The sequence below is a fragment of the Gallus gallus genome, chromosome 3, assembly GCF_016699485.2.
Source record: "Gallus gallus isolate bGalGal1 chromosome 3, bGalGal1.mat.broiler.GRCg7b, whole genome shotgun sequence".
Taxonomy (NCBI): Eukaryota; Metazoa; Chordata; class Aves; order Galliformes; family Phasianidae; genus Gallus; species Gallus gallus.
This window is the reverse complement of record NC_052534.1, coordinates 29,049,443-29,063,514: the sequence shown is the minus strand read 5'-3', so window position 1 is coordinate 29,063,514 and position 14,072 is coordinate 29,049,443. Positions and strand designations below refer to the sequence as shown.

Genomic DNA, 14,072 nt, shown 5'->3' with positions numbered 1-14,072 from the left:
GGAATTAATGGAAGAAAAAGAAATTACAGAAGTCGTATACATCAAGTAGTATTTGCAGTCCTACAAAACAAACAAAACAAAACCAACAAAAAGGTGCTGGACAAAGCTTTCTCAACTCATTGAGCTCTATTTTTCAAGCTGAAAGAATCTCAGCTCCTTTCGATTTTAGATAGCATCATTTTAATGTTCCTCTTAGCTCTCTATTTTGAGATTACCTTTCTCTAACATTAACACAGATAGAAGTTTAAGTTAGATTTTAGTATTGAAAAAAAAAAACCACACTAATAAATATAACAAAAAACCAATAGAGCTTGGTTTTAGAGACAACTTTCATCATTATCCACTCCTCCCAAGAAGACTTGAATTTGTTGGACAAATACCCTTCTATCTCTAAGAAAATAACCTTTCTTTAATCACAGTGGTTTCAGTCAATAGGTGTTTTTTTCAGTCTTCTGAAATGAAATAATAGTTTCCAAATGGGCATAGTAAAAACTTACCTGCTTAAAGTTCACTGTTTATAGATAAATCTCTTGAATAAAGTCAGTCAACATTTCTTCTGTCACAATCCCTTTTTCACTTCCTCCTCCTCTAGAAGAAGAACTGGGCTCTAGGAACAAGCAAATTGCCTGCTCTGAATGAAGCTAGAGGATATCTTGTTCAGTTGCCCGGTGTTTTTGTTGGCTTACTGGGAGCAGCTGCAACAAGCATCATCTTCAGGTGCCAGAGGGTAAGACCAGTAAGTGTTTCCAAATTGAGTCAGGTGTTGGACTTCAGGTCAGATATTGACTTGGGCCAGGGTCTTCTCTTGGCCTTTCAGGGAAGTAGAACCTCCAAAAATTGTAGCAAATACTTTGTTTTCCTAGTTGCACTTCTCAGCAGTTTGGTATTGCTGATTTTCCCTCTGTTTGCTTCCTTTGAGGGTGTGATAACTGCAGGTAACAGTAATGTAGATTTCTTCAGAAGTTTCTCATATCTATGTGTAATTTCTTTGAGGTGAGACAAAATAGGTGAGTTTTTCCTGCCTCATTATCTTCATCCCTTTGAGGCAAACATTAGGTAAGGGCTTGAACATTTTAAATCCAGGGGATCATGGATTTCTGTAAAATCTGTCTCCTCTTTGGACTTGGCCACAATTAATCTTAGTTCTTCACTCCTCACTGTTCCCTAATTCTCAAGCAATGTCTGAGATGGAAATGCTTCTCTGATACTAACAGAGCATCTCTCTTACTGGAACAGTGAAAAATTAATCTCAACAAGCAATATAAAAAACACTGTCTAAGGCAGACACCAGGAGTTTTATCTAACATGAGGGATGTTCTTTCTCTCCTCTTTAGGAGTAAGGTTTTGTTTTGTTTTGTTTCCAGTTTTTATTTTCTCTCACTTTTGGACAGTTGAAAGAAATCTCCTTCCAGGCTTCAGGCAACAAATGACAAGTTCTGCCTGGAGTTGGCTGCTGAAGCGTACCTGCTGTGCTGGCAATCCACATGCTAAGTAACGTCATAATCTCACAGCATCAGTGCTGTGATCAGTTATATTCCCAAAGCATCAGTCCGGCTGTGATGCATTTGAAATTAATATACATCATTAATAGCTAATTTCTATTCCAGTAGTATCTAACAGAACAATCTGAAATCTTTACCCCTGTTCTTAGTTCAGTTGAGATTCCCTGCTAAAATGGGGAGGTTTTGTATGGTTTCTTCTTCCAGATGCTGGCGCATAATCTCAACAAATATACGTGAGTTAGCATAGAGCCCGTTTGCTGAGTTGCACATCCTACTGCTGACTGGGGCTGACTAGTACCTTGACTTCAATTTAGAAACCTAGCTCTGATACTGGGAAAAATATCTTGGAAAGAATGGTGAGGCACAGAGAGGTGGTGCAGTCACCGTCCCTGGAGGTGTTCAAGAGCCGTGTGGATGTGGCACTGAGGGACGTGGGCAGTGGGCATGGTGGGGGTGGGCTGGCGGTTGGATAAGATGATCTTAGGGGTCTTTTCCAACTCTAATGATTCTATGATTCTCAAAATTCCCGATATAAACGGGTAACAGCATCTGCTGTTACTAAAAAGTAATCAAACTTTACGCTGCGAACAGCACGAGGACCACCTCGCTACCCGAGCTTAGACGAAATCTGATTCTCCAAACCGAAGTTGAGAGGCGGGCACGGGGCTGGCGGAGGCGCTTTTCCCGCTCTGTTCCTTCCCCGAGGCGCCCCGGGCCGCACCTGGGCTGGGCCGGCCCCGGTCCCGCCTCCGCCGCCGCTACAAAAGCGGCCGCCGGGGCTCCGCTGGGAACGGGCTGCTCGTTCCGCCGGGCCCCGCGGACAGGGCCTGCCCCGGCTATGCCCGTCGCTCCGGCCGTGCCCCTCGTCCTGCTGCTGGCAGCCGCGGGCAGAGCCGCCCCCGCCAGGCGTGTGAGTGCCCGGGGCTGGGGCCGCGGGAGTCCCGGGTTGTTGTGGGGCGCGGGTGGCTCCGGTGCGGGCGGCTCACGGGGTCGGCTCCGCGTTCAGGTGTGGCGGGAGGGGTCTGGGCGGGGGTCTGTTGGGGAGCTGCGGTCGGAAGGAGGCGGGAATCGAGGGCGCCGCTCGCTGCTGCCGTGTCGCGATCCTCAAGGTAACTCTTCCTTTCGGCCGCGGGGAATAACGCGCTCGTGTGTGTTGCCAACAAAATCTAACAGGCACGGAGCGGGGTCGTGGAGGTGAGCTCTTGGGCGTGCTGCAAAGGGAATGGATGCGGCTGGCTTGTATGGGGAAACCCCTTCCTTGATGGCTTAATTTTCCTGGGTCTGCGTGCTGCCTGTCTGAAGCGCTGGTCAAGTGTTTCTCGTGTTTTCTCCAGCAGAATCCATGTGAAACAACCGAGGCTGTTGGGTCTTCCTCTACCCTGTGGGTGCCGGGCTGCTCCCTGGAGCATAGGGTTGGGGAGGGAGAGGGACGGGCGGTGGGCTGCAGGGATGGAGGGGTTGGTGAGGCTGACTGAGCCGTGGGCTGTGTGGATTTCCCACCTGCTGAAAGTTTGAGGCTACAGATTTATACAGAACACCGGGAAAAGCAATCTGTTTAGTTCCCAGCTATGCTGAAGTCAGCAGGGTCGTTGTGGGTATTGATTTCTGGGTTTTTTGGTTGTCTCATGCCTTCCTCCTTCCTGACGTTAGGGCCTTGTTAGAGGATCAACTGGCACAAATTACACCTGAGAAAATTCCAATCAGGAAAAACTCTTCACCATGAAGATGGCCCAACACTGAAGCAGGGGCCAAGAGGGGCTGGGGAACCTCTGTCCTTGAGAATGTTTTCTGTTTGCTCAGGCACTCAGCAGCTCAAGCTACTGTCAGGCATGGCTTGGCACTGGCTGAACCAGATGACTGCCTGAAGTACCTTCCATCCTGATTACCTTGGGATGATGTTAGGGATGGAGAGCAGTAGTGCTTGTAGTAGGAATGTCTGTTACCCTCTAGGCTGTGCTAGCAAAGGGGCTCCTCTGGCTATGAGTAGGGCTGGGGAAAAGAGAGAGGAAAGGAGTTCCTCTGATCTCAACACTGTGTTTGCCCTCTGACTTCATTCTCACAATACACTGTGTGCTTTTATATCCTCTTCTGACACTAGAGGGTCTTATCTGACAACTTGTCTAGAGTAGCGATTGTGCCTGATGTATGCTGTGAAAATGTGCAAAACACTGTGCTTGGTGCTAAGTGTACAGAAGCATGGCAATTCTGCTTTCAGCTGTCTTTTTTTGTTGTTCCAGGTTCAGTTCAGAGTGGTGTCGAAGGGAATATCTAAACTGTAAATTGCACTGCTTAGGCAGAAGCGGATTGTTATCACCTAAATTTTACTGCTGGCTGTGAGTTTTCTAGTCGAAAGGGATGTGACAGATGTGAGAGGAAGGTAGGATAGCTTCACAGGGAGTTGGGGAGAAAATGCTTTATTGGTGCTGTGACTGCTGTTTTACGCGGAACTTCTCCCTCCTTCTACAGCCCCTCAAACAGCTGAGAAGGGAACAGCAAGACAGGAAAGGGAGATGAGGAAGCTGAAGATGTATGTAGAAATAAGAAAAAAATTGAAGTCCGGAGTTCAAATTTGTTCTGAATACTTGCTATTATATTAAATGGGGGATGACTGGAAGTTGCTTAATAAGTGTCTGGATCTTCCTTGATTTACTGCATCAAAGGCAGTAAAATGATCAAGAACTGATAGCACACAGCTGCACTGCAGGATGTTATTCCTCATGACAAGCATTGTGTCCTCCCTCTGCTCACCGTTAAGCAGCGGTGTCCTGCTGCTGGCAGAGTTGATGCAGCCTCTCGCTGGTTCCCCACGGTCTGGCTGTACCCTGGGGCTGGATTTCAGATCCCAGCTCTCTATGCAGTACTTATTCTCAAAGCTTTGTTGAGATATTCTTGAAGAAAGTAATTTGAATATGAGTGAAGCGCAGATAGGAGTTGTGCCACAGTTCTTGACTGGCAGTTCTGTTCTTCGAACTACCTGCCGTGCTTTTGTTCCTCATGCTAAAATGTGATTAGCTCACGCTCCTTGGAAGTACAGTTAAAGTCAGCAGAAGGATTACAGATCTCTTGCGGTTCTCAGCTCTTACTTCTGAAGTGCTTTTCATGTCAATGTCAACACTTATCTATTTCCAAAGAATACTTATGTTAATAAGATTGGATGTTTGTGAATGTGCATGTCGTTTGCACTCTGTTCCCATTGGGTTGTTTAGGCTTGTTTATTTACAGTCACCGATCTGCTCTCCAACAGTCACCATTAGGTTGCAGGCATTAAATGCCTCTGTAGTCCTGTCTGCTTTCTCACCCTTAGGAAGACTGTCACAGCTGCCTTGAGTTCTGCAGCCTCCACTTCTTTACCTACAGCTGTCTAGGATCAGGTTGCTCTCTCGCAAGGTTCAGCTTTGAGTCTTGATCAGCCTTGATGAAAGGATGCAGTTTGGGGATGGTTCCATGTATCTTGTTGGCCTTCTGGATGCTGGCCTGGGCAGCACTGAGGTCCCAGCGTGGGCTTGCAGAGCAATGACTGTTTGACTTATTTTCTGTTGCACACTCTAATGCTGAGAGAACTGAGCTGAGGCTCCTGATTAATGCTGTCCTGTAGACTTGTTCCTTATGAGTTATTATGATGGGAAGAATGGCTATAGAGCTTGGCTGAGAAATGTGGAGGAGTGCTCTGGAAACTGATGTCTTCACGCAGAAGCTAGCATGGAGAGCTGAGGTGAGTCTTGGCTAGTTGAGTCTTTTCCTGGGCAATAACCCCTCCATACTTACACTGACTGCAGGTTAGGGTTGTGGTGGTGGTATTGTTCTCCTGCTCCCCAGAGCTCGTGTAGTGCTAGTTTGCTTTGTTACCTGAACGCTCATAATCAAAATGTTCTAGATGAGTCTGCCCATTACCAGCAGCACATACTGGCAGTGGTATAGAAAGCAATTGAGAAAAGGGTGATCGAACAAGGTCTGACACTGTGCCACCTTGCTGTAGCTGTTACCAAAGGACACTTGGACAGCTTCTAGCTTATGAACTCCTTTTCTGGGAACACAGCCAGATTTCTTGAAAACTTTATACGTGTGGGCCTCTTAAATTCGTGCCCACATTAATATGGTGTAAAACTTTACATTGCTTAATAGTGCCTCCATCTAAATGAATGCAGTCTAAATCAGTGCCCCAAATGATGGCTGAACAAAACAGTGGTTATCTATTCAGAAAGTAATGTGCTGTTTTTCCTGAAACAACTCTAATTTTTTTTTTTTTTTGGAAACTCCATAAAGCCATTGTCATCATGTATAATAAAACCTAATGCTGTAGTACAGCAAATCTGATTATATAAGCTTATAACATTGCTCCTCTGCTATGGAGGGGAGCAAGCAAACAAACAAACAAACAAAAAAACATTTCAGGCTTCTGAAATTCTAGGAAATTAGATTCCCAAAGGAGAGGACTGTAATGTAGCAGAACAGTGTATTGACTCTTTGCATTTATTTTAAAGGCCTGATGTCTGGTCCATGCAAGTTGCAGTTGTTGAAAGAGCTGTCAAATCTTTTGGCCTTTCCCTACATTTCTGGTGCTGTTACTGCACTCTTCACTCAACTGGGCAGCAGTCTGAAACAACTGAACAAAGGTATTTGAGAGGAAGTGTAGGCAAAATACAACTGGGTATGGCAGGATGTGTTTTCCCTTCTGTCACTTCCAAAGTATGGTTTTCTTCTCACAGAAGTGGCGATGTGAGTAACTAGAATTCCTGCCTTCCAAAAGCTGCAGCTGTATATCTACAATAGAATTAAGTGAAACTGGGCCTGGTATGCAAAATATAAACGGTTGTCTGCGGGTTGTCAAACAGACTTTCTAATGTGTTACATCATAGCCAGTTTCCGTAGGCCTGTCACACTAAATTGAGCTTTAATTTGTTGTGTTGATTGATTCTCAGGGACTTGAGAGGATGTACCGGCAGGAGCTGTTATCTCTGACATCACGGGGCCTTCACAAGTTTATATCTTGGAGCGGTCCGTCGGAAAACTGTTGGCTTCCTTCTGCAGTGCTGTAGTGAAATTCTTAGTGTTCAGCTTCTTTTATTAAAGGCTTTTATATTTCTTTCTCTGTAGTAAACCAGCGCATGTACTATTAGCCGAGGCTGCTCAAGTTTCCTTGTCACGCTGCATCAGTTCTATTGGTTTGTATCTTAACAGAAGTAACTTTACACAATAGCGGGCATGTCTTTGCTATGGAAAAAGTTATCAGTAGGTAAGAGACCTTCTATTTAAGCCCTACAATGTTATTTTCTTGTGAGGCTAAATAAAAGCTTTGGGCAGGAGCTCCTGTAATTAAAGTAAGTCTTCCAAACCGAACTACCAAAGAACATAACAAATTTAATGTTTGTGTACAGTGCTTTCTATCCAAAGAGAGATGGGGTAAACACTGTCTAAGCATCTCTAGCCTGCCAAATGGAAGGTAGCCCATGGAGATATCAATACTGCATAGAAAATACACCAAACCTGAAATTATGATTTGTTCAAATGGGTTTGCTGCTGGTGGCTAAATATTGTTCTTTGCTATTTCTTTTGGTGTTAGAAACTGATATTTTAATCATGCTGGCCTATGATCAGCTGCATAGAAGAATAGTTCCTCCAGCTAGTCGCTGTACAGATGTAGTTGTACTAAATACATCTTATTGCTGTTTCACTGTAATTGACTGTTAATGGATTGCCATCTGAGCGTGCTGTCTGGTATCGACTACTGTTTTTCCTGAAATTGATTGCTTTTCACTGTTAGCTCAATCTCTTGCCAACCTTAACTGTTTTAAGATAGCTTTCCCAATTCCCATAATTTTGTGTCCTGTTATTTTGAGTTCATCTATGTTCTCCTTTTAGTTCTTGCTTTGTCTCAATTATGCACTTGCCCTCCCAGCCTCCCAGTTGAGTCTGCCTTTAAGGTCTTAAGACTGTTTTCAAAACATGCCTTCTTGCACTACTTGGTGCGTAGTTCTTGCTGCTGTCCTTTTCCTTGCTCTGTTGCTACTACTATGCTCTTTTCTGTGCTATAAGAGAAGTTCATGAAAGTGAACCTACTGACTGGAGACTTGTTAGAAAACAGTGTTTTGTAGCTGAAAATTTGCTCTATCAAATAGTGTTCCTGTGCTCTCTTTATTGATTATAGTTTCCATGAAAATAAATAGGAAGCATTAGTTTTGGAGCAACTTATGCAGCTCAAGACAATTCCACTTTACTCACTGTGGCCCAGGCAAGCCAAAAGGTTGGACACTAATGGCTTATGGCATGTCTTCTGCTCACCCACTCAAACCTCCTCCATTCTTCAGACTAATTTTTTTCTTCTGCCTTCTGTGCCATACTGCATGGCTTTTATTATTCTTCTTTCCCCTAAGTACTGTTTTTACTGATTTGTTAGATGCAATGTCTTCAGAGTAAATGGAACAGATGTGTGCATGGACATATCTGCATGGGACAGTCTTTGATGTTTGCATGTGTACAATCTCTGAAATCCCGCTTCTGACATATGTAATTCTGGTGCTGCTCAGCATATCAGAAATTGAAGCCATACTGAAAGGCCTAGCTTCAGGGAAATCAAAACACCTGTGTTGAACCTAAGCAGTCAGCCCCTGTGACTTTTGCATGGAGTACATCTCTGCTTGGGGGAAGCTTGTGGGAATAGCACTCGTCCTCAGCAGACCATGTTTTTGTGGTAGTACAAGCAGTTTAGACTCTGACTTGTTCCTGCAAGTGGGCAAGCCAAATACAGACAGAAAGAAGCTAGGTTACTAGAAAAGCTGCCTCCTGAGTGCTCTGCTTGTGACTGGGCGGACTTTTGTGCATGTACTGAGGTAGGTAGCAGATTTTCAGCAGACATCATAACAAGTTTACCACTCTGTCTACTGAGCTGCGATAATCAAGGGAGACAAACAGAGCTTCTTCCAAAGGTGTATGGGAGCTGTACCTCTTAAAAGCATACTTGAGACATGTAGTGTCAGTCTTTTACCTTTGAATTCTGCTAGCATCAAACTTGTATGCATTTCTTTCCCATAGGGAACAACTTTTTCCTAATATTTCTCTCCCCTCTCTGCTCTGTAGATATTACCACTGTTCGTGGTACAGACTGCAGTCTCCTAAATGCTGCATTCTTCCTTATGTACTGTTCCATTATTAAGGCTGAAAAAATGTTTCTCCTGATCAAAGCATATGCTGGTTGTTTCATGGCAGCTCAACTCTCCACAGCCAGTTTGCAAGAAATTAACTCAATCTGGATGTGTTAAAAGCTAACTTTCTCAGAACTAAGGGAAGAGAATAGATAAATGCAAGTCTGCTGTGGTATCTGCAAACAGTGCTCAGAAAACAGGTCTAACTGGAGCGTGTGATTACACAGTCAGACTGGGGGGAACTGTGGTGAGGGGTGGTGAGTAGAGGAGTTCCCATAGCTGCTGCAAGCGTGTCTCAGTCCTCTAAGACTCTCCTGGAGCAAATAAATTGGACGATTAACTTGTTACCATGATGGGTGTTGAGCCCGACCTCCCATCTCTTCAAAAATACCATGCTAAAACAAAACTCAACTTCCATAGCATTGTAGAACATTTGTTTTCTTTTCAATCTGCTGTAACTGTGTGGTATGTTGGGTAGGTGGTGGGTGTCAGGGTATGATATGTCCCTGCACTTACAGAGGTCTCATTGCTGAATCTTTTCCTTTTCAAGATGATGTACTTAACACAGAGAAGAAAGGACTAAGAACTCATGCTCAACCAAATGTGAAGGCCTTCTTAAGCTAGTTGCTGTCTTCGAAGCCAGGTGTACATGAAGCATACCCTAAGGTGGTTGTTGCATGGTTTGTGTGTTAGCAGGTGCCTTGGTGGGTGTTGCTAAAGATTGTGTTCCAGGCTACAGTTGATATCTAAAACCAGATCTGTGGGAAGGGGTTGGAGACATTCATCTGGCTTTCCTTTTGGCTTCTGTCTTGACATCCTTCTGCAGTAATCAGCTCTTTCTTTGCTATTGTTGTGGTTGTTGTTGAATGAGAAATACACGGTGTGCTGTGTCCAGGATTTGTGCCTTCAACATGCCAGCACACTGTTTGTTGTCTCCAGGAAATCAGACTCTAATTCAGAGCTGTAATTTTTTTTTCTGTAATACAGAAAAGTAATTACAGAAGCTCTTCTGCCTTTGAGGGGCATTCCTGGACCTGTTACCAGCTTTTGCAGGTGCTTGGTAGAAATCTTGAAGTATGGGGCTAATGTAACTATGAAGATGTGTTGTGAATAAATAATAATAGCTGTTGCCTTTTGAACTTCCTGGGAGAGACTGATATTTTGACATTTGAGGGCTTCAATGGTAAGGTTAGCTTCCTGATGTACAGAAACTCCTGGCAACACAGTAGCCTCTCTATAGATTTTCTTCAAGGGGCAAACTGGTAACTTTGCTCCTCTGGCCTCTCTAGTAAGAGGGAGGAGCCTCAGAAACTGCTGGAGAGTCGCTTGAAGAGATTTGACATACACAATTGTTGGGTGTACTGAAGCATTGACAAGCTCTCTAAAATGTCTGGACTTATTTCATGAAAAGCAGAAAACCTTCAAAGAAACTTGGTCTATGTGTTATGGAATGCTCTGTTGAAGTTCCTGGAAATAAATTAATTGTACTTCTGATTTGGTCTTTGTGGTGTTTGGAGTCTGTTACGGTGAGCCATGTGGGAGCAGAGGTGGAGTGGCTGGGTGAGGTACCTGCCTGGTTTGGGAAGTCCAGAATCCTGTTGCCTTTCTAGCTGGCTGTGCCTCATCTACAGGCTGATCATTGTAAACCCTCCTCAACACATCCTCAAAATCCATGTTCTGCCCCCTCTTCAATACAGGGAGAATCTGGGCTTCAACTCTTGATTTATTTTTCCCTTTTGCTTTGGCAGATGAAGTGAGGAGAAGTGCAAGGCTTTAATGGAACAGCTGACCTCCTGTGCCTCCAGTATTACTGGGGGTTGCTACTGCTGTTGTGGAAGAAGTCAGACCCTTAAAAACTGACAACTTCCAAATACTTCATCTGTAGAAACACTGTGGATTGGTACAGCAGTGCGGGGGTAACAAATAGCAGACACCTCCCTATGTAACTTAATCAGGGATGCTCAGTTAGGCCAATCTTCATCTTCTTTCTTCAGCCCTGTTCCTCCCAAACAAAAACGTTCTGCTGTACAGCACTAGTTACGCACAATGGATGAGGCTTTTTCCTTTGAGATGGGAAAACTGAAGGTGGAATGTTTGAACTGAATTACTTGGTATAGCTGCTGGTCTCAATTTCTGTCAGATGGCTGTGGTGTTCTAATTTATTGTCTTTTTTGTTTACAGTTTCTTAATTAATAATGATTCATCGGGTACTGTTTGACACGTACTGTTATAAGGATAACAAGATCCAATTCCTTTTAAACTCAGTGACACAGCAAACGGTGCTCTCTGGAGAAGAGAAGATTGACATGAAGTTATTATGTGCTGTTTACAAGATGTGGTGTGGTTATAAGTTGCAAATCAAATAAATGAGATTGTATTTGTGGTGGACTTCTTTCAAAATGCTTCCTATGTATGGCCTCTGTAGAGGAAATATTTAACATCACAGAAATGGTACAGAAGACATTCAGTCATAAAGGTGGTCAGAAACATAGTACTTTTTCAAACAGTACTATAGAGAATTTCCACACATTTAGTATTGAGATGGATGTACTTCAAGTTTACATCTCAGGGCCCCCGTGTTATTTATTACTTGAATCTAGCTAACAGTTGACACAGGAATTTTTAATTGTATCCAGCTGGCTCCCTATGGACTTCCAGGGCCAGCTAACATTAGTTAATGGATGAACTTTCTTAAGATAGGAAGTATCTGAGAAATAACTCCGTATGCTCTGAGTTTGTTCATTGCTCTCTGGGGATTAAGACACCTGCTGGTAATGAATGATGCTGTTAAAGCTCTCCAGGATAAAACAGATTCTTTTACTAATGCAATGGAAAGATGAAAGAATGTTAGCTTTATAATCTGAACTCTTAATGCCTTTGCAGTAGCAGACGTGGTTGTAAATCACAAGAAACTAAACTGTAGTTTCAAACTGTATTTCTTATTTTTCTGACTTGTTTTGGTATCTGAGCTACATTGTGTCTCAGGGCTGGGATGTACCAAAGGTGTATTAATTTGCTTGTATGATAAGATAGCATCCACGTGGATGGGTCATTGAGCAGCTGAAGATATAGATAGATATAGATATATAGATAGATATTTTTTTTTGCATTTTTTTTATCTTTCTCCTTTCTTGCTGTTTATAGTAACCAAGTGATGGGAAATAACAATGCACAGAAGCTTTCATCTTTCTCCTCACTCCTATGTTCTTCCCCACTCCGTCACCCTACATGCTTAATTAACTGTGAGACTGTGTTTAGATAATGCATTTCATCATTAACCGTTTTTGTTGAGATTCAAACTTCTGTGTATCTCCTGACAAGTGATTTATAATCACTCAGGCGTTTCATGTGATCACAGTAAGAGGAAACAATGGGAAAACAGTTACTTGGATTAATCTCTTCCTCTCCGTATTAATTCTTGAGGAAGTTGTTACAGTTGTAGATTGTTAGTTTTCTGTAAAAGAAACATTAAGTTGGTGCAGCTTTAACTACTTTGCTTTTCTTTTTTGTGTGTGCATCACAGGCTTTCCAAATAGGAGCAGCGATCTCATGTTTGAACCTTTACAGTGCTTCTGTAGGATATTCTTTCTTTAGCAAGAAGAGAAGTGTGTACTGTGGACAGCTATCCAGATCTGTTCAGCACAAAGTTTGTTTTCAACAACAGTAATGATGCTTTTGTGTGTGAATGAGTGGGAAGAACCTGCCTTCAGCTACAAAGGGCAGTTTGGATCCTATTTGGGAACAAGGCCCTGACTTCTGTATGTGAGAAAGAAAGGAGAAGATGGGATTACATTGTCCATGGTGTTGCTGTAGTATTCACGATTGGTCTGGGTGATCAACAGAGGTGTGCTATCCATATCTTAGGTGGCAAGAGGTCTACTCAGTCTGGCATTTGTAGCCCGCTAAGTGCTTTGTGTTCTTTATTTTAGCTTAATCTACTCTTGCAGATAAAAGCTTTCTGCTAGGAATAGGAGATGGAATAGTTGGATGAGAGCAGAAACAGGTAGCTCCAGATTTGTTGTATAGAGTGTAGAGACGCATCCAAGGAAAATACAGTTCGGGCCTTGTGTGTGTGTCTGCTTTTTTTTGTTTATTTTCCTGCTATCTTGAAGAAAAATGTCTGAAGTTTCAAAGATTTAACCTCCACAAAAAGGGAAAGATATTGAATTATACATACGAAATGTTAATTACTTACTGGTTGAATAGCAAAATGAGTTAATGTCTTGCATTTTGCATGGAGAGTGACTGTCACTCCCACTGTTGATAACGAGGTAGGATAACCATATGTATATGTGCATATTGCTATAAGCCATTCAATAAAATGGTTTCTTTCCAAATACATGTTTTGGAGAAGGAGTGTTGGTAAGTAGCTTTCTTCTGTGTGCAGTTAAATTAACAAGTCTGGGTGCTTGGATACCAATGTGGTAGTGTCTTGGAAATATCTGTAATGGCTGTAGGAATCAGTTGAGTACCGAGTGCCCTCTTGCAGAATAGGGATGGAAGGGCTGTGCTTTTCTGAAAATGTTTCTCTGTTCCTATGTAACTGATGTGTAGGATGAGAAAGGAGAGGAAGATTTACGCTTGTATAATAAACAAATTGATAAATGAGAATATTTTTGCTATTAAATAGTATGCTTTTTCAACATGGCGCTTAGTAATGAGCTGTCTTGTCATTGCTGCACATACTATTTAGTGAGCTTAAATGCTGATATATTGAGAGAACAAAACTAATGTAAACATCCTTTATAGTTCCTGGGATTAGCTTTTTACTTGTTCAAGCCTCCAATAATTACTTTCCTTCACATCTGTCCCTTGCAAGATCACTTTTTCAGGTTCAGAAACCTGTTTTTTACAGCCTGTCTTTGATCTTTGCAGCGTGCTATACCCCATTTCTGAAAATACACATTCCTTACCTTCAACAGGCGAACTTAGTCATGTGTGACCTTGATTTTTTGCCTGCTTGCCATGGTGCTTAAAATAAACTTTAAAGAAAACTCGTACTTCCAAGCATTTCATGAATAACAGTGTGCTTCAGAGGGGAGAGATAGAGGGAAAATCTCTGTACAGCTAACCAAGGAAAAAATAGATTTCCAGTTAGTGCACTGAGAACTTGCATAAAAGTCCTGAATTCCAAAAGCTTTCTCTTGTCCACACATTACTAAGACAGTGATCTTTATGATGATGCTACTTCGCGTTTTCTGCTTTTTGTTGTTGTTTTGGTTTTAATTTATAGCTGTTCTTACTCTTTACTCTTCCCCTATCTTTGTCATGCTGGAAGTATTTCCGGGGCTTGATCTTGCTCCAAATAAACAGATTTATTACGCCGTTCAAAGTGTTTGTATCCTGTTCGATGGACAGCTGGGATCAGCAAAGGAGAGAAGTGTTTCTTGAAAGGCAGCGTGCACAGCACGCTGTCACAGGGAAACTAGGA

The 14,072-nt window shown here is 42.8% G+C and overlaps 1 protein-coding gene and 1 long non-coding RNA gene across 2 annotated transcripts in view; both read left to right on the top strand.

Annotated features, from left to right (window-relative positions):
- The first annotated feature begins 2,272 nt into the window (after positions 1-2,272).
- The window catches only part of GLP1R (glucagon like peptide 1 receptor), a 79,346-nt gene continuing 67,546 nt past the window's right edge, over positions 2,273-14,072 (top strand). Inside the window, 1 exon segment of the mRNA NM_001135551.1 lies at positions 2,273-2,412. Within this exon segment, the coding sequence (NP_001129023.1) occupies positions 2,341-2,412 (72 nt within the window). The 5' untranslated portion in view covers positions 2,273-2,340.
- LOC107052913 lies at positions 2,566-10,115 on the top strand. The gene is made up of 5 exons (XR_001465722.4): positions 2,566-2,696; positions 3,740-3,879; positions 3,969-5,214; positions 5,984-6,115; positions 6,422-10,115. It is a non-coding gene; the product is annotated as an uncharacterized LOC107052913 (long non-coding RNA).